The 26,269-nt window shown below is 55.0% G+C and overlaps 2 protein-coding genes across 6 annotated transcripts in view; one reads left to right on the top strand and one right to left on the bottom strand.

Annotated features, from left to right (window-relative positions):
- Positions 1 to 9,200, bottom strand: part of ZBTB16 (zinc finger and BTB domain containing 16) — a 64,613-nt gene extending 55,413 nt beyond the window's left edge. For 3 of the 5 annotated variants that reach the window (XM_069876632.1, XM_069876634.1, XM_069876633.1), the window contains exon 1: positions 6,679 to 7,949. In XM_069876632.1, coding sequence (XP_069732733.1) covers positions 6,679 to 7,949 — 1,271 coding nt within the window. Of the gene's footprint in view, positions 1 to 6,678; positions 8,025 to 9,065 lie in introns of those variants that run through there. The other 2 variants (XM_069876630.1, XM_069876631.1) reach the window with 2 other exon arrangements.
- The window catches only part of CENATAC (centrosomal AT-AC splicing factor), a 365,184-nt gene that overhangs the window by 233,661 nt on the left and 105,254 nt on the right, over positions 1 to 26,269 (top strand). The gene's annotated exons all lie outside the window — the stretch shown is intronic.

Genomic DNA, 26,269 nt, shown 5'->3' with positions numbered 1-26,269 from the left:
CGGCCCTGGCCCCCGGCCAGAGCGAGAGCCTGGGCCACAAAGGCTCACGCCACAACCCAAATTTTACAGCCGCACTCTCTTCCGCAGCTGCAAAACGGCTGAGCTGGTGGGTGCTCTTGTCAAAAAGAGGAATCCACCTTTATTCGCACAACTGTGTTGTCCAGCAGTGCCTGATGCTCTGGCAAAGGCATCTGCTGCTCGCCACATCGGCTGCAGGAGTTGTCTGAAACACCATGAGGAGTGCAAACACTCGTTCCGAACTGATCCTGAGTATTTCAGGCCCGCTTCAGCACAAACACACAGAGCTTCCCAGGCCTTTGCAACCAGGCTCGTGTCTGGGAAGAGGAGTGGATGTCATAGCTACGATGAAGGGGCTGGAGAACAGGCCTTATGAGGAACGGCTGAGAGAGCTGGGGGTGTTTAGCCTGGAGAAGAGGACGCTGAGGGGAGACCTCATTGCTCTCTACAACTACCTGAAAGGAGGTTGTGGAGAGGAGGGAGCTGGGCTCTTCTCCCAAGGGACAGGGGACACGACGAGAGGGAATGGCCTCAAGCTCCACCAGGGGAGGGTCAGGCTGGACATTAGGAAGAAATTTTTCACGGAAAGGGTCATTGGGCACTGGCAGAGGCTGCCCAGGGAGGGGGTTGAGTCCCCTTCCCTGGAGGGGTTTAAGGGACGGGTGGACGAGGTGCTGAGGGACATGGGTTAGTGATTGATGGGAATGGTTGGACTCAATGATCTGGTGGGTCTCTTCCAACCTGGTGATTCTATGAAAGCTTATAAACCCCTATTAAAAGGCATCTCAGATTTGCCTTGCTTGCATTTACTCAAAACAATGGCTAAACCTTTCTCTGTTGCCACCCTCCCTGTTTCACTGGCACCCGTCGCACCCACTTTGCAGCCGCTGGTTTCTGCCGGGGCTGGAGAGCAGAGCTGACGTCTCACAAGCCCAAGGAGACCTGCGAGGTGCTACCTGCAGTGCAATCTCATTGCCTCCCATTGCTCGTCGGCTGCAGCGTGGGACGCAGACGCCAGCGCGTCCTGACAGCGCCTGTTGGGGATGGCAAAACACGGAGTGATGCCCAGCGAAGAGCTAAAACGACCATAAAGTGCTGAGCTCCTAACACTGGGCTGGGGGGGGAACCTCGCAGGCAGAGTGACACAAGCCAGGACTGCTGGGTGAGGGGGAATGAATGGAATAGGCTAATTTACACAGGAAGTGAGCACTTACCAGACCCTTCATCCCAACACACAAAACCCTCTGCCATATCTGGAAGCAATTACACCCAGTTAACATGATCTGCCTGCCACTAAAATTAACTGCAAACAGAAATATTTTTCACTTTTGCAACAGGAGATGCCATGGCCCCGTGTTTGGCTGCCGGGAAATATTTAGTAATTACTCATTTAAAGCCTCTCTTGAAGCTGTCAAGGAGCAGGGGCGGGAGGAGTAAAAGAAAAATCTTGCTAATTGCGAGCAAAAAGGAAAATGCAGATCGTTTTTACTCCATCCAAGGAAAACAGATTGACACACCGGGGTAACGAACATCGTGCAGGAGCCGGGAAGGATGCAGGGATGCTCCACCAAAGAGCCTGGGTCTGCTCGACACCGTTTCCACGCACCACGGGGAAAACAAACTCTCGATAGCATCGCCCCTGAGACAGCCCAGGCTCTCCGAGGGCTCCTCTGCGCAGCCAATAAATAGCTTTTCAACCAACATCACTGGCCGAGTTAGAATGAGAATGGAAAAGGCTCCACATAGCTTATCCAACTGCTTTGGGGAAAAGCCACCCCAAGCATCCTCAGTGGGGCAGGTTTTCTGCACCAGGGCCCCAGGGGGTGCAGATCCAGCTGCCCCAGTCCCTGGGAAAGGAGCTGCACTGGGGAAGGTGGAGACACCCTGGTCAGAGCATCCCCAGCTGCCCCTGGAAGCCCCTCCGCTGCCATCGGGAGGGAAGAGGCAGAAATTATAAGTGGGCAAGGGGAGAAAGGAATGAGAAAAAAAAATAAAAATGGTGTTTTCTGATGGGAATCTCAGAGTTTTGCTTTCAAATGCACAACTAAAATGATGCAGAATAATTGACAGAATAATACGGAAGCCAAAGGGGGCTTTCCCCGCGCCGCGCTAGGAGCCGAGTATGGAAATAGTTAAGTCCCCCACCGAATAAATCAAAAGTTCAAGGCTGCAACACACCCCGCCGTATCCCCCCTCTGCCTATGACAAGAACCAGAGAGCCCCCGAAATCCCAAGCATCCTGAGCGGGGTCTCCGCCAGCGCTCACAGGTTACACGCTCGGGGTCAGCGCCACGGACCTTAGCTGCAACATTCATTTCCTGAGCGGGGCACGTCCCCCTGACCATAAAGCTAATAAGAGCTTCCTCGCCCGGCCGCCCCGTGCTGCCGGAGCCGCGCGGCAGCGCTCAGGCAGCCGGGAACACTGGTTTCCATTAGCCCCTTATGATGCCAGGTGCCGCTAATAAGGCCCATCAGCAAGAAACAAGAGCTGCCAAGTCGTCTTCGGACTCTGGAAGTAATCACAAGCAGAGTTTGGGGGGCTGCTAGCTTTTGTTTCTTTTCCCTCCCCCACTTGTTTTCTATTTTTCCTTTTTTTTTTTTAAAGTTTCGATCGCGGCGGAACATAAATCGCCGAATGCTTAAAATAAAATAAAAAATAACTACTGTACCAGGCTCCCGAAATTAACACTAATAACATCTCACAAAGCACTTGGGATCCGATTTATCACGTTTATTGCTTTAATGGTATACTGCATCTGTTTCTCACTGTGACACGTCGAGCAGTGCCAACGCGCCTAATGGCATTAGGAGTACAACGTTCCACTAATCCACGCGGAGACGGAGGGAGGTGAAGCTGGCAGAGAGAGCCAAACGCTGGAATATTTCCCTACGCGGCTACTTAATGTTTGCTACAACTTTAATGTTACAGCTCCACACGGACCAAGAGGCTACACATCGTGGGGATGGCTGGGGGTTGTAACCAAGACCTTGGGAAGAGGTGGTTTCTGTAAGCAGGAGCATTTCAGAGCAGTAGGAGCATCAACGCGTCCCAGACCCAGGGAGCACCAGTGCATCCCTCTGCAACAGTGAGGACAGGCCCCTTCCAGCCAAAACTAGTCCTCAGGGGAGCATCCACCCACCATCAGCCCCAGGACACCATCGCCACGAAGCATTTTCACTTTTCCAGCCGAGCATCTCCGTTTCACCCAGCCACACGTGGAAAACGCTGGCATCGCTATGGTGGGTGAATTCCCAGACAGCATCGGACTTTGGATGCTCGGCCGTGCTGCTAATGAACTTTATTGAATCCCATCCCCACCTGCAGCCTTCTCTGTTGCTATTGACACAGAAAAGAAGAAACCATGTCTTTTGTAAAGTTTTAAGGTATTTAACTTCCCAATGACAACCTGCCTGGGCTCAGCACGGCACTTGCTCACCAGCTCAGGAGGCTTTTCCTCATGCCAAGAACCCCAAAAAGGGCTGCTGAACTCTGCCTTTTTTTGTCTGCAATTAGAAGCGGTGATCGATACCAACATCAGATTAAGTTTGAACTTTGCTGAACCCAGAAGGAAATCTTTTATAAAAAAAAAAAATTAAAGAGATGCCGACTCAATGCGCACTCAATTAGTCAAAATCATAAGTTCGGTAAAGAGGGGGAAAATGGATCGCGCAGCAGTTGGCGGGTTGGGGAACCCAAAACACAGAGTGGCTTGCAGCCACTCGGCCACCAAAGGTCACAGCTCAGCACTCTCAAACTCATGGTTGGACTCGATGATCCCGAGGGTCTCTTCCAACCTGGTTATTCTATGATTCTATGAAACTCGCAGGGAGGATGCTGCCACCACGGAGCTGGAGTAGGTGACCGGTGCTCGGGCACCCGTTGTCACCCCCGGCGCTCACTGCAGCCCAGCAAACCCCAGCCAAGCCTCCGCTCTCCCTTTTCCTGCCTGCGTCTCCCATACTAATGGGGAGAGGAACAACACTTAGAAGGCTCTGAGGATAAACATATATATTTATACTTCTATAGGCATGCGTGTGTGTAAACAACCGTACCGGCCATATGCGTAGAATCACTCGTGCAATGTAAACAGGCACAGCACATGCTGGCTCAACCAAGCTCCTCGCAGCATCAGCTCTGGGTGGGTTTGGGCGCTGTCTGTCACCTGCTGGGGTTTGGTGCGTAGAAGTCGTTGTGCTGGGCAGCCGAGCATCACGCAGCCCTGTTAGGTGCCCCCAGACCCTGGCTGGGAACATGCCCTGAGCACCTCCGTGCTCCCTTCGGGGTCAGAAAGCAAAACCACAGCAGCAAATGCACAGCAGAAAGAGGTCAGTGAAAGCTGTTGGTGCCCCCAGCACACGCAGCCCCTGCTGCCAGCCGGCTCAGGGAAGCGATGCCAGGACCTCGGCACAGAGCGCAGATCCCCCCGAACGATCTCTCCACCAGGCACTGGAGTGAGAGGAACCTAGTGCAGCTGCCACCACCACCAGAACTGCTCCAGCAGAGTTATAGATCCCAATCTAGCATAGAAGCTCTGTGAATACAACAGGACCCCACAAATCCTCCCCAAATGGCAATTTTCACAAGGTATTAGAAAGCAAGCACTATAAAAAACCCACATGAGACCGTGTCTGCACACAAACTACCTTGGATTTAGACTTTGGAGGGGGGTAAGTTCATTTGACTGTCGCCCAGTGTCTTTCAACATGGACGGTCTCACAGATCAGTTTAAAAATGGCTCAAAGGATTTGGCTCGCGCTGCAAAGTTTGCCAGCACCAGGTAATCCGTCTGAAAGCAGGAGCAGGCAAACGGAGTTTGGCACTGGCTTAAGCAACTGCCTTCGAGGCTTCGCTTACAGGGGACGGCGCTCAGCCCCGCGCTTCGGTCGCCCGCGAGGGCCCATCGGAGCACAACGCACACCCAACCTCCCGATAAGGATCACGAATAATTAAGAAATAAGCTACGGCTGCAGACGTGGTTGTCAAAATAAGCCAAGCGCTGTGAAATAGGGGCTGTGGCACCGGACAGGCTGGGCCACGCTTCCCTGCCTCCCACTTGGGGTGCAGGGAAGGAGCCAACCTCACAGCCAGCCCTGCCTCGGCGCAGACCCCCTGGCATTGCCCTCTCCTGTGGCGCATCAGGCTCGGAGTGGGAAAGGGAGATGCTCAAGACGGGCAGAACGGCACGTTAAAATTCTCCCTGAGCCTTCACTGCAGCTCTCCTCCGGTGACGTTCGGTCTGCATCACCGCGCGGCCAGGGAAGAGCCGCACAGAGGCGGCTTCGGGCAAGCTAACCAACACAAGCCTCGGCTCTCCCGCTCGTGGGAGAGGGGAACAAAGCAGAAAGCGGACAAACAGAACTGGGGACCCCTCCGAGAGCTGCTCTTGGCGGGGTCCGTGCAGCAGCTCCGACTCGCTGGCCAGACCAAGAGACAATGCTGCCCACGCTCGCAGACCCGTGCGGGGCTGAGAACCCCAGAGCAGCGGCTGAAAACCTTCACCCACCACCAGCTCCAGCACACCCCGATCGCTCCCCGGCAGCAGCCTCTGCAGGCAGCGAGCACGCCGGCAGCGTCGCTCCCCCACGGTCCCTGGAGCACGTTACGTGTACCAGGACTAATCAACCTGTTGCTTCATTAAAATTCTGAGATAGTGCACAGCGAGCAGCTCCAGCACCGAGCTGGTGCTGCCTTCCCCCAGGGCAGGACACCGGGCTGCAGCCACGCGGTGCTCGCCAAAGCAAGCCCAGCACCAAAGTGTTTGACCAGCGATGCCGATTTAGGCACAGTAACGAACAACACGACTGTTCTCCAGCCGAACTGGGGAACGAGCTCCAGTCCCTGCTCCTGCGATTGGAAGGCGGTAAACAGGGAAGCGCTGAACTCACGTGTCGCTAACAACCACCACGCTCCCAACCCGCAGCAGCTTCCCGAGTTGCGGGGTCGGTGTGAGCACAAAGATCTGTCCCACCTGGACCAGGGGAGCCCCAGAACTGCAGTCACTGGAGGCTCAACCCTGAACCCGTTCCCACAGGGATGGACCCCAGCTCTGCAGCAGCACAAGCCCCTGCGCTCGCCCCGGCATTGCCCAGCCTGACCTACACGCTACTTTGTGCAAAGTGCAGATATTCCAGAAATCAGGAAACCGAGCAGCACAAAACCACCAGGCTGGCAAGACACTGCGGTGCCGCGATCCCAAATGTCATCGCCGCGGCCAGGCATGGGCGTCCCCCTGCTTTGCCCCACACACACGTGCCGGGTGTTGGAGCAGGAGGGATCAGCTCTTGGTAAAGGGTGGGTGAAGGCTGCCTGGCTTCACATACGATCCCAAAATTCAAAGGGTAGCAGCCACGAGCTGTTCAGCCAGGGAAACCGTCCGGGTTTATGCTAGCAGGGAACACCTACAGCCCCATCCCGGCTGTCCTCCCAAACCAACACACACTGGAATCACAGAATCACAGAATAACCAGGTTGGAAGAGACCCACCGGGTCATCGAGTCCAACCTGGAAGGAGCCTTCTGGCACGACTACCAGCCCCGAAAATCTCCAACGTCCCTATTTTGGGGTACGTGGCAGGAACTTTGCACGCGTGACGCCCGTCGAGAAACCAAAACCGTCCAGCCACCCGGCGCAGAAGGCAGCGGCGCACCCTCGGCACTCACCTGTGCTGCTCGAGGGTCTCGTTGTCTGGCAGCTCTGCCCCGCACACGCTGCACTGCTCGCCCAGGGCTCGGCTCTCCGTCTTCATGCCGACGGCCAGCTCGCCCAGCTTGCTGAACAGCTCCCGCTGGATGAAGCCCTGGGGCAGCAGCCCCCCGTAGGCGCTGAAGTCCATGGAGACGGCCAGGGCCGGCTGCATGTGCAGGGCGGACGCCACGGCGGACGGCACGCCGAGCACCGGCTCAGTCTTGTGGTTGGGCAGCAGGGAGTAGATGCCCAGGGGCTTCTCACCTTGAGCGGCGGCGGCCGACGGCTCCGGGCCCAGCGGTAGCCCCTGGCCGGGCTCGGCGGGCGGCTCGGCCCCCTCGTCGCGGGCGTAGTGCAGTTCGCGGGCGCTGGTGATGACGCTGCTGCGGGTCGGGGTGCCGGGCCCTTCCTTACCCTTCTCGTCAGGCTTCTCCCCGCCGGAGACGCCGGGCTCGGCCGTCCGGGGGCTGTCGCGGCTGGAGGCGTCGTCCACCTGCATCGCTTCGGTTTTGACCTCGGCGAGGCCAGCGGGGCGGCGCGTGGTGGCGAGGCGCGAGTCCTCGGGCGCGCCGGGTGGCAGAGAAGCCTGCAGGAGCGACTGCCCGATGGTCATCAAGCTGTCCACCGCCGCCTTGGTGGGGCTCATGGCGGAGAGGGGCCCGAAGGACGCGGAGGCCGAGGGGCTCTGCTCCGCCACCGATCCCGGCAGGCTCTGGCCGGCCGCGCTGGCGAAGCCGCTCTCCTCGCCGGTGGGCTTGGAGACGAAAAGGCCCTTGATGTACCTCGACTTCCTCTCCTCCTCTTCCTCGGCGGCAGCGGCGGCGCCTCCATCGGCCATGGCGACCTCGGTGTCGTTGTCCTCGGAGGCCTGGATGGTCTCCAGGATCTTCAGGCACTGCTCCTCCAGGTACTCGATTTCCAGGATCTCGGCTGCGTAGAGCAGGTCGTCCAAGTCTTCGACCTTGGCCTGCAGGGTGGCCGTGTACGCGTACTCCAGGATCTGCTGGAAGGTCTTTGGCGAGAGGAAGTCGAGGGTGTAATGCTGGCTGTTGCGGTGGAAGAGGATCTCGAACATCTTGCTGGTGCAAGCCAGCACCGTCCGGTGCGCGTGGAACTCCTGGCTGTCCACCATGATGACCACGTCGCACAGCGTCCCCGCCAGGCGCATCTGGTTGGCTTTGTGCAGCAGCCCCGTGGGGTGGCAGGGGTTCTGCAGCTGGATCAGGCCCATCTTGGTCAAATCCATGGTGCTCCCCCAGGCTGGCTCATCAGGGTGCCTCGGCGGCGCTCAAATCTGGGACCAGCTTTGTGTGCCGACTATCTGTGGAAACAAAAGGCGGGGAGGAGAGGGAAAGGAGCCGGGAGAGAGGGGAGGGAAGGGGAAAAGGAAGAGGAGAGGGAAGGGGGAAGAGGGGGAAAGGAGGAGGAAGGGGAGAATAGGAGGAGGAAAGGGAATGGGGAAAACGAGGAGGAAAAGGTGAGGGAAAGGGGAAAGGAGGAAAGGGAGAAGGAGAGGGAAAGGGGGAAAGGAGGACAAGGGGGGGAAAAGAAGAGGAGGATGATAGGAAAAGGGGAAAAAGAGGAGGAGAGGGAGAAGGAGAGGGAAAAGGGTAAAGGAGGAGGACGGGGAAAAGAGAATAGGAGGAGGATAGGGAAAGGGGAAAAAGAGGAGGAGAGGGAAAGGGGAAAAAGAGGAGGAGAGGGAAAGGGGAAAAAGAGGAGGAGAGGGAAAGGGGAAAAGGAGGAGAGGGAGAAGGAGAGGGAAAGGGGAAAAGGAGGAGAGGGAGAAGGAGGAAGGAACAAGGAGGAGAAGGAGGAAAGGGAAAAGAAGGAGGAGAGGGAAAGGGGACAAGGGGGAAGGGAAAAGGAGGAGGAGAGGGAAAGGGGAAAGGGAAAAGGAGGAGGAGAGGGAAAGGGGAAAGGGGGAAAGCGAAAAGGAGGAGGAGAGGGAAAGGAGAAAAGGGAGGAGGAGAGGGAAAGGGGACAAGGAGGAGGAAAGGGGACAAGGAGGAAGGGAAAAGGAGGAGAAGAGGGAAAGGGAGAAGGAGGAGGAGAGGGAAAGGAGAAAAGGGAGGAGGAGAGGGAAAAGGGAAAAGGGGGAAAGGGAAAAGGAGGAGGAGAGGGAAAGGGAAAAGGGGGAAAGGGGGAGAAGAGGGAGGTCAGCCCGCAGCACGACTCGCCGAAAAGTTTGTGCGCGGGGCTGGTGGGAGCCGCGTCCGCATCCCGGAGCCGCTCCCCGCCGACCCCCGGGGGCTGCCGGCCCCACCAGGTGCAGGGCCGGGGCGGGGGGGGGGGGGGGCGGTTCCCGGTGCCGGTGGGCGGCAGGGCCCGGGGTTGGGGGGTTCGGGGGTCCGGCACTCACGGCGGCCGGCGGCTGCTCCCGCAGTTCGCACTGCCCGCTCTCATCGCCGCCGCCGCCGCTCGCCGAGCCGCGCAGCAAATCACGGCGGCGCCGGCCCCCGGGCCGCCCCGACAACACGTCAGGGCGCTCCCCCCCCTCCACCCCGGCCCCGCAACACCCCCCCCCCCCACCACACACCATACACACCCCCCCAACCACCCCGCCCCACCGCCTCCCTCCCGCCTCCCGCCGCCGCCGCCGCCGCCGGAGAGAGGGCGCCCCCCCCCGGCCCCGCCCCGCAGCGGGGATGGGAGAGACGGGGAGGAACGGGGGGGTGATGGGGAGGGGGGGGAGAGAGGGGAGGGGGTGATGGGGAGTGGGGGAGAGACGGGAGGGGGTGATGGGGAGAGGGGGAGAGACGGGAGGGGGTGATGGGGAGTTGGGGGGAGAGACGGGAGGGGGTGATGGGGAAAGGGGGAATGGGGAAGGGATGATGGGGAGAGGGGGGAGAGAGGGGAGGGGGTGATGGGGAAGAGACTGGAGGGGGGTGATGGGGAGAGAGGGTGAGGGGGGAGAGACGGGGAAACGGGGAGGGGGGTGATGGGGTACGGGGGGAGAGATGGGAGGGGGTGATGGGGAGAGAGGGTGATGGGGAGAGGGGGGAACGGGGAGGGGGTGATGGGGAGAGGGGGAGAGACGGGAGGGGGTGATGGGGAGAGGGGGGAGAGATGGGAGGGGGTGATGGGGAACGGGGGGAGCGGGGGGAGAGAGGGGAGGGGGGGCAGAGACGGGGTGGGGGGTGATGGGGAGGAACGGTGAGAGGGGGGGTAGCCGGGGGGTTAAGCCGGGGGGGAGGATGATGGGGAGCAAGGGGGAGAGACGGGGTGGGGGGTGATGGGGAGAAAGGGGGGGAAACGGGGGGAGCCGGGAACCGGGGGGGAAAGGGGGGGGGGTGATGGGGAGCAGGGGGGAGAGACGATATGGGGGCTGATAGGGGGAACCCGAGGGGGGGATGGGGGAGGATGATGGGGAGCAGGAGGGGGAGACAGGGTGGGGGGTGATGGGGAGGAAGGGGGAGAGACGGGGGGAGAGTCAGGGTGGTGGGTGATGGGGGGAGCTGGGAGGAGAGGGGGAATGGGAACAGGGGGTGATGGGGAGTAGTGGGGAGAGATGGTATGGGGGGTATGGAGAGTAGGGGGGAGCTGGGAGGGAGGAGGATGATGGGGAGCGAGAGGGAAAGATGGGGCGGGGGGATGATGGGGGGAGACGGGGTAGGGGGAAACGAGGGGAGAGAAGAAGCAGTGGGACATGGGGAGAGACAAGGTGCGGGGTGATGGAGAGTAGAGGGGAAAGACTGGGGGGGGTGTGATGGGGGGAGCAGGGAGTAGGGGGGAAGCTGGGATGGGGAATGTTGGGGAGCAGCAGGGAGAGACAAGGTGGGGGGAAATGGGGGGAGCTGGTGTGTGGGGATGATGGAGAGTAGGGGGGAAAGACGGAGTTGGCGGTGATGGAGAATAAGGGGGAGCCAGGAGTGGGGGGAAACGGGGGGAGAGATGGGGTGGGGGATGCTGGGGAGTAAGGGGGAAGGAGGATGGGGAATGATGGGGAGCAGAGTGGAGAGATGGGGCAGGGAGTGGTGAGATGAGGGGAGAGATGGAATGGGGGGTGTTGGGGAGTAGGGGGGAGACAGGGTGAGGAAGGGGAAATGGGGAGCAAAGGGAGAGCCGGAATGAGGTGGAAACGGGGAGCCGGGATGGGAGATGATGGAGAGTGGGGGGGAGATGGCGAGGGGGACCAGGGGGAGCAAGGGGAAATCGAGAAAAGCGGGGGGAAATGGGGAGCAAGGGAATAGGGGGATCAGAGCAGGGAACGGGGAGCAGCAGCTGGACAGCATTGCCAGCATCAAACACGGAAGAACCTGCTGGGCACCAGCTTTCCTGCCTCACCCATGCGAGAGAAAGCGACCCCCAGGGGGTCACACTCTGCCCTGTGTTCCAAGCCTCCACACCCCAACAAACTCTGGGCTTTGAAACCCAGTTCTGCTCACTGGGTGCTGGGAGGAAATAGGTGCCCAGGTTTTGGGGTAAAAATCAAGCAGAAAGCCAAGTTTTGGGGTCGGGAATGGGTTTGGGGTGGGAGCCGCTCTGGACAAGGTGGGACAGTGAGTTTGCATCACCTGGAGTAGATTATTTTGCCCGGATTAAACACCCACCCTACACCGACACGGGTCCTATGGGGATGATGATGGGGAGCGAGGGGGAGAGATGGGGTGGGGGGATGATGGGGGGATGCACTGGAGGATGGTAAAAGTCAACCATGACAGCCTTGGAACGGGAGCAAACTAAAATGGGAATGGGAAACATCAGCATCCCTGAAACACCAACACCACTGGGAAGAGGCAGTGGCGGAGCCTGAGCTTGGAGATTTGATAGGAATGGTTGGACTCGATGATCCGGTGGGTCTCTTCCAACCTGGTGATTCTATGATTCTATGCCCCACACCAAGGGGCTCCCTGAGCATCCTCAACCAGGGACGTGGATGCACTGGAGCACTTAAAGACCATTTTAATTTTGGGAGAAGCCACGGTGGTGGCACCACAGCCCTCGCCCTCCCCAGCACTGCCCGTGGCACACGGAGCAGCCAGCGCGGGCGTCATCAGCTAAACCAACAAATACGGAGGGTATTAGTACAAAGATCCCCTTGGGGTAAAGCAGCGCAAATGTAATCTAAGGAGAACGTTATGGGGAAGTGTGTTTATAATTATAATGGGATTTAATGTACTCCGGGACCAGATGATAGCAGTCATTTAACAAGAACAGCCTAATAACGGAGGCCTCACGACGAACGGCGGCGCTGCTCGGGTTATTAGATGCGTATGATAACGCGGCGCTCGCGGTCGTATACTTAAGGGTTAGGCATCAGCTACCCCTATTTTTTCGGGGGTTGTAACTCTGCTGTTTCAATTGGCAGAGCGCGAGAACGCGGCACGCAGGCAGCCAGCACTACGGCTTTTTTAATTGCTTAAAACTGCTCCAGTTCCTCCTCCTCCCCGACTTTTAAATCTGAATGACTGGAAGAAGGAGGGGGGAATAGCGAGGCAGTGTGGTTTCAGGTGTTTGTTTACCCTCCTCTAACTTTTAAAAGGCTCGATTTCAGGACTGAAATTTTGCAGACGGTTAGGGGTATGTTTTTAGTGGAGCTCACATGAAATTAAGCTGCGTGAGTCCCATTAGCCATAATGGAAATCCCACGGCTAAATTCCCAGGCAGCATCCTGAAAATTAACCCCCCAGCCCTTCCCGTCAACCGGTGCGTTGTGCTTTTGTTGCTCCTCTAATACATACAGAAAAAACTACTGAGTTGTTTAAGAAGCTGCTTTACCCAAAGGTACCGAGTGGCTTGCGACCTGAGCAAAGAAACCCTGTGTGCCCCGATCACTCCTGGATCCACAAGGCACTACGGCATCTGTGCTCCAGACAGTATCTTTGGAGACCTCCTCCCTGGGCTCCAGAGGGTTTGAACATGAATCTTGTCTTGCTTTTAGAGGTAGAGCAAGACGGAAGAGCTGGTTGGGCAACTCTAGCCGGAGCATCTTTCCACAAGTCGCGTTTGTCAGCCAAAACTAAGGAGATCTCCCTTCACTTGGGGACTTCTTCCCTGCTCCAAGTGGGCAGCACCAACAGAAGCTCTGGATACCCCAGGAGTCCCCAGAGTTTTATCTTGATCCCTCTGGCAAGCCCTGTTGTCTCCCAAACTCTTCCTCTGCACACACAGAGCTGGGCGATCCCTCCCTGGCAAGAAGGCAGAGCGATCATAACATTCACAAAATAGGAAAAAGCCAAAAACTCTTGTCCGTGACCTCAAGCACCAGCTCCCTTTCCTCCAGCAATGCCCCCCGCGTGTTGGGCGAGGGAAACACTAAAGGAATGCAAATTCCTCCCTGCGGAGCCTCAGCCAAGGCACCTGTGACCTTGCTTATGCCAGGTACCTTGATTCAGAAAGGACAGGACCGAGCTGGTTGCACTCACAAGCTGAAGAGGGCAAGCAGGAGTAGCTGCTTGCCTCTGCGCCCCAGAGAAGGGAGGAAAGCCCATCTCCCAGGTCCAGCATCGGACCTGCAGGCACGCTGGGAGCCCAGCAGCAGGGTTGAGGGCAGATACAGGGCTGCCCAGTACCTGCAGCCCTCCAAGTGATGCTTGTTGAGGTGCCAAACAAGCTCAGGAAGCCACTTCCATGGCCTTCAGGGTCGTTTTCCCCAATCCCCAGCAAGGGAGTTAATCACCCGTCGCTCCCCGCCCAGTCCCTTCCATTTCCCTCCCATCTCTCCCCATCAGTTTCCAATTTATTTACTTTTCTGATCTTAATCCCCACCTTGTAGTGTAACGTGTTTATTAGAAAGGAACCAGCACGTTAAATGAAGCCAAGCTGGGCTCTCGTGTTAAATAGCAGTCACGCCCAAGTGCCTCTCCATGTGCCATTACTCCAAGTGATTGAGGCAATTTCTTCCTCCGCCACGAGTTTCAGTTGTAAATCTCTCAACCAGATACGGGGGCAATGATGTGCTGCCTGGTGCGATTATTATTAACCTCCAGCATCAAACCCCTGAGATGGCCACGGCCAAAGGACCAGGTGGAACACACTCATCCTTCCCAGTAAACCTCAGGATCCCTTCAGATCCACTTTCAGCCCCCAGCCCTTCCTTTATTTTTGGATGGGGAGATGTCAACATTCGCTTTCCCAACACAAAGGGCAGGCGAGCATCAGCAGGCCCACGGGAAGAAAAGCTCCGCGAAGCACGAGCAAAGCAAGTTAATGGCCTGGAGGTGTTTCAGGGGATGAGGGCAGCTTCAGGCTGCGGCTCCAGCATCCAGCTGGGAACAGGGAGAGGAATTCATGGAATGGGTTGGGTTGGAAGGGTCCTCAAAGCCCATCCAGTTCCACCCCCGCCATGGGCAGGGACACCTCCCACTGGATCAGGGGCTCCAAGCCCCATCCAACCTGGCCTTGAACCCCTCCAGGGATGGGGCAGCCACCCCTGCTCTGAGCAGGAGAACAAGAAAACAGAAAAGTCTCCCAAATTATAATAAGAAAATGCCTTGTTTGGGATGCTTAGCCCACCAAAAAAAACCAAACCAAAACCATTGCGGGAGACAACTGCAACCAGAAGGTCCCCAGCACCACCTGCCCTGCGAAAATGTGAGGGAGGAGAAGCCCCCACAGATGTTCCCTCTGTGACACCCTCTCTCTTTCCCATGGGTAAAGGCCCTTCTCCATCCCTCCACCTCATCAGTGATGTCAGACTCGCCCCCCTCTCCCCACCCCAGCGAGAGAAGCAGTGAAGTGGCTCCAGCTTTTCCAGCTTACTGGGATCTGAATTTGGTTGCCCCCAGCCCAGCTCTACCTGCTGGACCTCTTCTCCCCCCTGCACTTAAAAAACAACTGGCACACCCCGAGCTGCCACAGGGTGAGGGGATGGGAACTTTCTTTCCCTCACTGTAGCTCCTACATTTTCCTAGGAGCAGTTCTGTTTCGCTTTCGGTGCCTTTGGAGGGTTTTCCAGTCTTGCTGGAGCAGGGCTGAATTATGAGACACCAGAGCAGGGATTTTGCGCAAAATAAGCTCTGTTTTAGCTTAAATCAGAAAAAAACCCCATGAATTTACAGAGTGATTTTTGGGATGGCTCCAAGCTTTGGGAGAAGCCGACTGAATCCCAGCTCTGGTGCGCACGCCCCAGCCCAGGATTCGTCAGGCACGCTAGCGTTCCTCGGAGATGGGCTACAACGCCGCGCTCTGCTTTCGCGTGTGGCAGGGCTGACAGCTTATGAAAAGATGATTAAATGTGTTAGACTTTACATAAAAAAAAAACAAACCCTCAAGCTCTAAGCGCACAAAGCTGTTTGCAAGGGGGCGGGAGGCGAACCACGTCTGGCCCCTAGAAGGATGCTCAGCGTGCAGCCACGGAGCGTTAAGCTTCCTCTGAAACCCATTGATTAGCACCAGGACGAGTCCGAGCCGTGCGGATATTGGACCCGAGCGCATTGTGGCTGCACGAGGGAGTGGAGGAGTTGGGAACAGACCTTTTATTGTGGCCCCGCTCGCCGCACAAAGGGAAACGAGAGTCACTCCGAGGATGCAGCTGGTTTGGGGGCTGCGGTGGGGGGATGCGAGCGCACGGCTTTGCGCTTTTCCACGAGTTATCCACATCGAAATAAATCTTTGTGGGAGCACAGCTGCAACTGAACCCGACGGAGCCGCAGAGGAGCCCTCGTGTTGTGAGAAGGGTGAACGTCTACAGTCGAATCATAGAATCACCAGGTTGGAAAAAACCCATTGGATCATTGAGTCAAACCAGAAATGATTCAGATGGAGCTCGCATGGACCCTCAGGGATGAGGATGCTGCATCCCCACGTGGACCCTCAGGGGCGAGGATGCTGCCTGCCTTTTCCCTGGAGCTCAACACGGGATGTGATCCAGCAAGCTCGCCAGCATGCAAAAAAAAGGCCTGGCAGCAGCGATAACTGCGTCACCGCCTCGTGACCCAACAGCCGGGTGTCACCGTGTACGGCTGCACGGCTCTGCCTTGCTCAACGGGGCTGCCACACGCGTGCATCTCTGTGCAGCCAGCAGTTTCTCACCCTGAAAAATCCTCTGTTTAGTTTGAAGCTGGGCTCCTTTAAGGGATATTGCACCCGAGCAACAAATGGGGGACACTAAAATCCGTACGGTGCGACATTTCTGCTCGTAAGCGCCGCTCTGAGTCACAACTTTGCTCATCGAGCGGTAGCTACGATGGAATCGGTGCCGTTCGCCAAGCAAGTGGATTTCAGCATCCGTCCCTCCGGCTCTAACGAGGGATGGGTCACAAGGCACCAACACTGGTGGAAGGAGCAACGTGCTGCTCGTGGCTTTCAGGAGCGCATCCCTTCATCCCTTCCCGTTTGTCCAGGTTATAGACCTCACGCAGCCCCTAAGACAATGAGCCTAATTAGCAGCTTAGGGCCCTGAGCCAGCTGAGGCTGGGAGGATGAGGGAGCTGTGACTCAGGAGGGCGCAGCCCTGCCAGCCTTCCCACATTCCTCCCCTAAATCCCTCACACAAAAGGGAATTTAGCCACAGTGACTCAGCGAAGGAGCACAAACTTTACAGCCGGGCTTTGAACCGCCGTGTTTATGTGTGTCCCCCCCAGCAACACGCTGCCAGGTTGCTAATTAAATAAAAACCTCTCCTTCTAGCAGGCTGTGACCTAATCATTGGTACAGAACCTATTTTTAGCGATACCCTTTGTAGGGATGCGAGAGAGCTCGAGACAGAGGCAGCAACTTTTGAAGTGCTAAGAAGCGGGAGTCGGGGGGTGTCTTTGTTTAATTTACTGGGTAATTACGTTTCCTCTTCTCCCCTTCTCTTAACCTAAAATATTTGACATCCTGCACGGGACAAGGGAAGAGATTTAAATGTCAGCCCTAACCGTACGGTGCTGAGGCGGCTGCACGAGTGCTCGGTAAAGTTCACCCTGGAAAAAACTCACTTTTAAACAGAGCAGAATCTACAGTTGGGCCCCAGCAAAGCCCTCTGGGGGCTCGTGCTGCCACCAAAGCAGGGCATGCGCTCACAAGGCTCATTTCTGAGCTTCAGCCTGCTTTCCTTCCATCTCCCAAACATCCCTTGGGGTTTCGGTTCTCCTCAGGATGGATTCGGTGCCGTCAATGCCGGGTTCCCCCATGAGCAAGGACAGGACTGCACCCAGCACCCCCCTGCAAGGGGGAGCATCCTTCTCCAGAGCATTGCCCCCAAGTTTAGACACCAACTACAATTCCAGGCAAGTTAAATACCCATTGCATGCTTTTCTGAGCATGAGATTAGCATCTCATTAACATATCGCTTAAACCTCTTGGTGCCTTGAAACAGGACGGCTTTCAAGAGCCCCTGAATGACTCAGGAGCTTAAAAAAAAAAACCCTGAAAGTCACCCAGGGCCAAAAGTGGCATCAGCTGCCTCGCTGCGAGCAGCCAGTTTTCATGCCCTGGCGCTACTCGAGTTCGTTTACTGGAGGGAGTGAGCCAAATCCCAGATCCCCATCACCCAGCAAACACCTTTACTCCTAATTTCAGCTTTCCTTTCTAGCAAGGGCAAAGCTCCATGTCCCATTTCCAGTTGCATGAGTCACCCGTTCCCCTTTCTGATGGGAGATAGATATCTATCTCCGTGCCCCTGTGTGAGCAGAAGATGCATTTACCATTTTTAACAGCGCAAACAAAAGCCCACGCTGGCAGGAGCCTTTCACCCCCCCTTCTCTCAGCATATCTGTGCATTAAATATTCGCACAAAATGCCTCCACAGCTGGGGAAACTTGTGCCAAAAGGGGCTTCTCCTTCCCTTTCTCGCACGAGGAAAAAAGAAATCGAGTGCCTGAATCACGCATCACCCAGATCTCGTTTCTGAGATGATCTGGCTGCGCAATAGTCTCAGATTAAACTCCTGTCCAGCTCTTCCATCATTCCTGACACCCCAAACGGTGCAACACCAGGACTTATGAGAGGGTCAGAATAAAGTCTGAGGCCAAACATCACAGTCTAGGTTCAAGGTTAGATATTAACTGATTTTATTTTCTTAATAATTGCCAGAAGATACAATAAACCCCCTGTATCTTATCTGGTCGCAGATTCCTAAGCGACTGAAACCTCAGATAACATTCGTGCATCAAGCCTGCTTGCAAACCACCCTTTTCAGGGGAGATATTTATGAATCCCTTGCGAAGGTCGGGAGAAATCTGCGCATTCCAGCTCGGTCAATGGCCACTAACCCCACGGGCACGGGCTTTGCATCCTGGCTGGGGGACGGGGCTGGGAGATAAGCCTGAAGGAGCGATGGTGCCCTCGGACCACGCAGCCTTCATGCTGGAGGGAGCTGGCACCGTTCACCTTGGGCCACGGCACATTCCCTGTGGGAACGGCTCGATCGGCCTCCCAAGAATGAAAGTAAACACTGCTGCAAAGCCTCTCCTGGATAAGACCTATCTACCCAGAGCCAGAGGCTCGCACGGGTTTCTGCAGGCAGCTGGCGATGCAAATGGGGGGAGGAAGCGATGCTGCTGCTTCCAAAAGCCCCCAGACTCCTCTCCAGGTAGAAAGTCCCTTCTGAAAGCCAGCCCAGTGCTTCTAACCAGCTTGCCTCTCCTCCACTGCTTCTGCTGCTCTAGGTACTTCATCCTTAAGCCAGTAAATATCAACTCCACCACAAACGGACCAGAATTCTCTTTCTCCCCACCCTTTGGAAGAAAGCTCTCCATTGAAAACCAAGAATTCTCCACTAAATTCTCGGGGTCAGAGTGGTTGTATCACTGATCCAACTACAGAAACTGCTACAGCATCATTGCAGGTCCTCGGGGCTGTGCAAAGGGACCAACAGACAGGGCAGGGAGCCTTCTCCTGGCTTCACACAGTAAAACAGCCTTGGTGGGGCTCCAGCCCCAGAGGCTTTTGAAGGGGCACATTTTGGAAATATTCCACCAAGGGGGAATATGAAAGGGGAAATAACTTTGAAAGGGAAAAAATAATAAAGGGCAAAATAAAAAGCAATTATCTCAAAGGAACAAGGAAAATGCAAAAAACCCAAGAGCACATAGGAGTTCAGAGCCTCCGGGAGGTCGTCTCTCTGTGCTAACAGCTCATTTTCTGTCTCTTTCCCCTGCCTGAGCGATGCTATCACTGCTGCAGGACCCTCACCCTACAGTAAAGCAGCTGAGCACCTTCTCTACTCCTTACACGCTTCCCAAGGACACATGGGTGACATGGGGATATTGCACAGCAGCACCTGGACCGGAGGTGCTGGATGGAAGTAGGACTTGCAGCCTGCAAAGAGAAGCAGCGAGGCTGGCAGAAAGAACATTAAAGTGACCATCTGCTTAATCCCGGTGGCAGATCAGATGTCAAGGGGCATAGTTTTGGAAACAGGATAGGGAAAAGAAGGTTTAACTCCCAGGCTCATCCGCAAATGCTGTATGACAGTGCTGCTTGAAGTTGCTTACAGTGTTTTTGCTGAGAAATGTCTGACTTTAAATGTTTTCTTTGAGGTGGAAGCAGAGTGTATCTCAAGTGCTCACCATGCTCAGCTCTGTGGCCTGATCTTTGGCTACACACCTTCCAACTGAGCACTTACATCACCAAGCCGTGGCTCTGCCTATGGCACTGCACGCCCTCAGCTGCCAGAAAAACCAAAGCTGATGAGTTCCACCCAAAAATGCCTTTATTTCAGACCTGTAGCAGCACTGTGTTAACTGGCTGGTGAAGAACTTCATCGGCGCTGCTCAAGAGTTCAGCTGAGGTGATGAGAAGTAATCCTCCCTGGCTTTAAAGCTGGGGAGTTTTTCAGTAACACCACTCCCCATCACATCCATCCCCTAGGAACAGGGTTTCCAGCAGGACACGAGCAGCTCTGGAGGATGCAGCAACCCATGAGCTGCACAGAACAAGTACAGCACTGGGCTGAGTACTCTGCTGTTCTACAACTACCTAAAAGGAGGTTGTGGAGAGGAGGGAGCTGGGCTCTTCTCCCAAGGGACAGGGGACAGGACGAGAGGGAATGGCCTCAAGCTCCACCAGGGGAGGTTCAGGCTGAACATTAGGAAAAAAATTTTCATGGAAAGGGTCACTGGGCACTGGCAGAGGCTGCCCAGGGAGGGGGTTGAGTCACCTTCCCTGGAGGGGTTTAAGGGACAAGTGGACAAGGCACTGAGGGACATGGGTTAGTGATTGATAGGAGTGGTTGGACTCAATCCAATGGGTCTTTTCCAACCTGGCGATTCTATAATAATAGGCACCTCAGGTCTGATAGGCTCCATGTCCTCACAGCACCAGCTGTTTGGAGCATCCCCTCCTCCTGGTTTAATCCCTGCTCTCATTACTGCTGCGATTTAAATCACACCTTGTCAGCCTCCCCCTTTGAGCATCCCTATCCTAGGACCATCCCATCATGGAGCAGGAATGGAAAAGCATGTTTTCCTTACATGTTGGCCACACGGTGCCTGAGATGAGGCAAGTCAAGTCTCTGTGACCTGAAGTGCTGCTCCTGTCTCTTGTAATCCTAATCCTGCTGAAAATAGGAACCAAGTGCAGGCGTGCTCGGTGTAATGCCCACAGCCCGGGCTGCACGCAGTTATGATCTCCTCCAACAGCCACTAAAACCTACAACAGATTTTAATCTTTTCAGGGTCAAAACACACAACTTGACATTTCACGATCGGGCTTCCTATTTGCTCTTTTCACTGCACAACTTAGAATCATTGGGTTGGAAGGGATCTTAACAACTCATCCACAGTTCAACCCTCCTGCAGTGAGCAGGGACATCTTTAGCTCCATGAGGTTGCTCAGAGCTTCATCCGACCTGACCTTGAATGTTTCCAGGGATGGGGCCTCCACCACCTCCCTGGGCAACCTGGGCCAGCGCTTTGCCACGCTCATTATGAACAATTTCTTCCTTATATCCAGCCTAAAGCTCCCCTCTCTTAGTTTAAGACTTCACCCCTTATAGTGCTTGACCATTGATCCCACCCACCAGAAAGCCAGTGCCCATCACAAAAGAGAAATCAAGAAGTATAAGACAAGGGATGCTTGTAGGAGCTGGTTCCTTCGCCATCGGCTCTTCCAACAAGGTCCACACTCGGCGAGGGGAGAAGGGGGAAGGAAAGGAGATGAGTGAGAGCGCTGCCTGCTGCAAATATTGACATAACCATTAAGGGCATGTATAAAACTCCCATTTGCGTGATGTGATCGTGATATTCTTTGAATACTTCTGTCTCGAGGAATTCTTTATTTGGCCATAGAAGAAAAATGTTTTCATATTCTCTCCTGCCGTTCAGACCTGCAACCCGGCGAGCCCTTTTGCCCTTGAGAGCCATAACATTATTTGTTAACATTTTTATGATGCCAAATGGTCTGTGCTAGAACGGGTGCCATTCTTTAGCTGGGAAACCATATGGCATGCCGAGTAATAAATAAGGTATTGTGATAGTTAATGAACCTAATTGCTAGCAAAGGCTTTAATACAGAGAATGTGCTGCTGAGAATTTAGCACCACATTAGAGATGCAGCAGAGCTCCTCTGACTTCTGAGGCTTAATTTAAGTTCTATATTGCAAACTCCAGAAAATAATTCCAAACCCTCCTGCTGGAAAAGCAACCTGCTGGTAGACTGTGATTATACTGAATTACTAAAATCGCAATCAATTTTATACACTCAGTTAACCCTTGCTAGGGAACGCGCCTCTCCGTGGTTTGAAGGGGAAGCCACTCCGAAGAGGTACCGGAGCCACGTGAGTGGGAGCATCAGGTCATCATCCTCACCATGATGAGTCCTCTCCCTGGGAGCAACCCCTTCTCCCGGCCTCTCCGCCTACGAGCCGAGCCGACTGTGGGTAAAGCAGGGAATAAAAGCCACGATTATGAACGGTCACCGCGACTCCGCTCCGTGACTAACTTCCTAACTGCTGTCCTTGCATCGCAGACGTGGCAGCGAGCGCAGATGCTGCCTCTGCCTCGCAGCGCACGGGCTCCTGGGAAGCACTCGCACGCGTGGAGAGCGCGGTAGAAGCAAACTTAAAGATGAAGTTCAACTCGCTTTGACTCCCTCAGCCCTGGAGAGATGAACAGCTCTCCTAGCCTACTGAAATCCCAGGCATTGCCATGGATTTTCAATTTTCAAACACGAGCCCTTTCAGCCCAGCTCAGCTTTAGGTGAGTCAGCCTGCAGAGATCCTGCCTGTATCACTGATAGCAGCAGCCACCGCTCCCGTCTCTCACACGGCGGCTTTTTAAACCACAAACAGCAACACAGCACATCAAATATTCCCCATTAGGCTGATGCATAGCACGCCACAATCCACAGGAAGATAAGGATGTAGTAGCTTGGGGAATGTTATTTTGGAAGACCTCCCCATCACATGCACTGACCCACGTGGAAGGGATGTCCCACGCCTGCACCTCCTCCAAGGGCTGCTCTGAAACACTCGCTAGCATTGGAGACCCTCCCTCACACTGCACATCATCCCCTTCAGTCACCTCTGGATGACAAGCCCTTTTTTTGGATGCAGCCTTCCTCGAGAGACCATCCACTGAGTCGGCTCTCAGGGAGATCCAGCAAGTCGTTGGAGGAGAGCAGCACTGCTCTTTCAGTCCCTCCAGAAGGTGGGGGGGGAAAAAAAAAAAAAAAAAGAGGTTATTGGTTTCTTCCCTGCTCTGATTGCACTCGGCCATCCTGCAGTCACGTCCGCCTCGGCTCTGCAAGGCAGCAACAACCTGGCTCAAAGCACGAGGGAGGAAGATGGGAAGGTTCCCCGGTGGGGCTGTGCCTTCTCCATCCCTCCGTACCAGCCACCTGGGAGCCCCTCGTGCCCCGGCTTCAGGTGAGCAGCACGGACTGGGTGCACATCCCAGAGATGCAGGAGGTGGCTGGGGCATCGCTGAGATAAAGAGCAGCGCAGGGCGGATTTAATACTGTACATAAATACACTTTACAATCTAGGGAAGGCTCAGCGCTAAGAGGAAACCATTGGAATATTTTATCGTGATGCAGATCGAGTGAAAAGACTGTGAATAAATAAAAGGGAAGATAATTATTTGATGGAGTTCTCTTAGGATATGCCACAGCGGGGAATACTTACAGAGAATACATATTACTGGAGAGACACAGCTATTCAAGCATCAAACTAACCTATAAATTGTCAGAGGAGAAAACTGGAGGAGAGGAATGGATGGGGTTTTGGGCACTGCTCTCATCAGTAATGCCGGGTTGCGCTTTCCACCTTCCCTGCCGCAATTCCCCCTGCCCGAGGAGTCACAGTCCCTGAAAAAGGGAAGGCAGCCTCTAATAAATGTCTTTCAGAAATTACAGCCGAGCCACTACAGTATGGAGATGGCGTCATTTATCTCCCCGCCATCTGCGCGGGCTTGCTGGGCTGGGCGGCTGCCGCCTGCTCCTGGGAAGCCACATCTCCTGCACTTCTGCAGGGCAAGAAGGTTCAGCAGCAGCACCCAACCTCACGAATGATTCTCCCTCCAGCACCACATTCTTGTCTCCAACCCATGTGCCCCGTTCCAGAGGAGAACCCTCTCACGGGAAGGTGTTTCCAGCTCTGGGACCAGGCAGCTCCATCCTCTGCAGGGCATTTTCCATCCTCATCTTCATGCTGAAAGTCAATTGCTGAGTCTCAAGCTCTTCTGCAATGAGGCACCTCCCTCGACCACCCTTCCTACCCGCTCCCGAGCCACGCATCTCCAAGAAATCCCTTTGCAAACACTAAGGAAGCTGCTCAGCAGCATTACTTGCAGTGCTTTCCCCTGTTTGGAGGAGTGCAGCAGTGATTTCCCTGAAGCCAGAGTGCTTCCTAGAGGCAGTGGTGGAGAGAACCCAGCACTCCCTGCCTCCCCCCGGTTCCCACCTCCCAGTCAATAATTCCGTATTAATCCAAGCCGCTTCACTCACCAATATCCTTAACTGCCAGCTGCAGCTGTAAATAACCCCCAAAATCTCATTTGCGCAACGCAAAAATTAGAGCTGTCGCAAGGCTCGTTCCTTGTTAATTTATCAGTTATCGAGCCATCGATCCGGATTGGCTCCAGAGCCGGGCAGCAACCCTGGCACCCCACATCAATACAGGGCTGGCCGCTCCCCCTGTAAACGCAGGAGATAATCGTAGGCAGGTACTCAATTAATAAACAGCCACTCTTCTTTTCCCACTCCAAATTGCACCCTTGCTGCAGCACAGGGACCTCAAACTTGGCTTATGGATTTGCACTGCTCTCCCTGGAGAAAGGGCAACCCAAATGTTGAGGAGACACTAGAAATGCACCCAGGAATTTCCACGGGTGCTCATTAACCTTTCCTCTCCCAGAGGAGTCACAGGTTGAAAATTCACTCCCTGTAGTGCAAATGCTACGGGAAAATCCTCACTGGACAATCCAAATGCTACATCGCTTTTCCGAAGGCTAATTTGGGAATCCTATAAAGCCAGCACAGGAAATCAAAGCTGAGTCCGTGGGTAGCAGCAGTTTGTTACACAGCTGCTTTAATCATGTACCACTCCAGGATTTTTCCTTTTTCCAAGTATTTTTGGCCTTGCTCCTTGCAAAGCATCCCCTTCACACACACCTTCCCCTCCATACGACACCAACTCTCCTTTTTGGAGGCTCCTACCCTGTGTGTGGTGCAAAGGCAGGGGCTTGGGTCCATGTGGGTGTAAACGCCTTTACACCACTCCCTGACAGGGCTCTGAATGTCTCTCATCTCACCGGGAATCATAGAATCACCAGGTTGGAAAAGACCCACTGGATCGAGTCCAACATTGGTTCCTGCATGAGGAAGATGCAAGAGGTGGTGCAGGTCACAACTGGGCAGCCTCCTGTAATTAGCAGAGGTGCTCATTATTTTAAGTGAGGCTCGGCATCACTTCCAAGCCTGGAGGAAGAGCAAAGCGAGCACGGAAGGCAGGATACCTTTACAGCTGGTTCAGACAATAAAATCAAAGGCAGGCTGACAGGTCTCCCTCCCTCACCTGCCAGAAGGGAATTGCTCAGTCACCTGCACCCAGAATGGGACTGTCCCCACTCCTGGCACCAATTTATTCCCTGTGAATTAGTGGGACCCTGGAGACTCACCGATCCCACCTGTTCCCACCACCCGCCTCCCCGCGCCCGGCTCTGACATTTGGAACCTTGGTGGCAGGTACAGCACATGAGCCCATAAAGCATCCGCTAACGCGGTACCTGCCAGCACCCACCCGGTCCCTCCCGCAGCCGGAGGGAGCAGAACACAGGGCTGGGGGCACAGACATGCACAGCCAAGGCATTTTTAATTAGCTTATTTTTCCCAGGTAACACAGCTTTAAATAACACGATAGCGGGGATGCTCAAAGGCACGAGACGCGAGGTACCGCGATTTCACGGACTTGCAGCACGACACCCCACGCTGCTCAATCTCCCCTCCCGGTTTCATCCTTTCACAGCAGAGGTCACGCTTACAGGAGCGTTACTGCATTTATTCCAAATGCACAACACTACTTTAATTGCTGCCATTCTGGACTATAAACAAATTGGCCCTAAATGCATTCGCGCAAAACAAGACTTATTTTGTTAAAAGGGGACGGGAGGAGGGCGATTTTTAAAACCGCTATCACCGTAATGCGATAAAATTACCGTGTAGCACGCAGGGGTCTGAAAGCTGCAATTAATATCCCACACCTTTCCGAGTCCTTTGTGTCACAGCAGTCCTGGAAAAACAGCGGCTGGGCTGGGGCTGCAGCAGGGACCAGTCCCCCCACTGCTCCCCTTGGACCATCGCTGGAATGCTGAACACCTCAGCCCCTTCCCGGAGGGACAGGTGGAACCAGCAATGACCAAAATCCCACCGTGCCCCCATTCCCACATCAGTTCTTGCCTTGCTGTCTGGCTCCGGTTTTGGCTGTGTGAGACAAAGCCACTATCCAGGGATGCCCAGTGCATCTCTCTGATTTTCAAAGTGAAAAGGAGCCCTTCTTGGTGCTCCCATTGTAATAAGAGCTATAGGGCACTCAGACACCAGCGTCCACATCAGACCTGAACCCATAGGAAGCTCCGGTTCATCAGATCTGCCTCTCATCGTCTCTTCTATCACAGGAGCTGCAAACGGTTGGGTTCATTACTTATTGAAGGAAAATAAAGAGGCTCTTAAAAATAACCTGTAAATCCCCATTAAAAAGACAAAACTCTCCACCTAAAGCAGCCTCCCAAGTGTGAGAGGCTTGGCTCTGCTGACTCTGAAGTTGGTTTGCACCCACAAAGACGTGGCACTCAGAGCACGCATCAGAGCAGACGCTTCTCCCTCCACACCCATCAGCCCCACAGCAGCTTTTTCTGCCTCCACATCCCTGCTCTGCAGAGGTTGATGCCATCACTAGGAGCAAGCAATCCTCAGCTGGGCTGCCAGCAAGAGGGAAGCGAGATGTGAATGTCCTCCAGAGCTCTCCACAGCTCCGCTGCCATGTCCAGCAACATCCAGAGAGCAGAGACTCCCTGTGCTGTAAAGAAGCTGAGGAACCAGATACACACAGCAAGGGGGGCACATGGAAACCACCCAGCAAGGGCATCTCGCCTAAGAGCTTGGAAAAGGGCGTTGGACAACTCATCCTACCATCCTGGGAAGCTGGAGGAGCGTTCATCACCCAGCACGATGGACTGGGGCAGCACACAAGCAGCTCTG

The sequence above is a fragment of the Phaenicophaeus curvirostris genome, chromosome 25, assembly GCF_032191515.1.
Source record: "Phaenicophaeus curvirostris isolate KB17595 chromosome 25, BPBGC_Pcur_1.0, whole genome shotgun sequence".
Classification (NCBI taxonomy): Eukaryota; Metazoa; Chordata; class Aves; order Cuculiformes; family Cuculidae; genus Phaenicophaeus; species Phaenicophaeus curvirostris.
The sequence above is the reverse complement of the archived record's forward strand: the minus strand, read 5'-3'. Positions and strand labels throughout refer to the sequence as shown.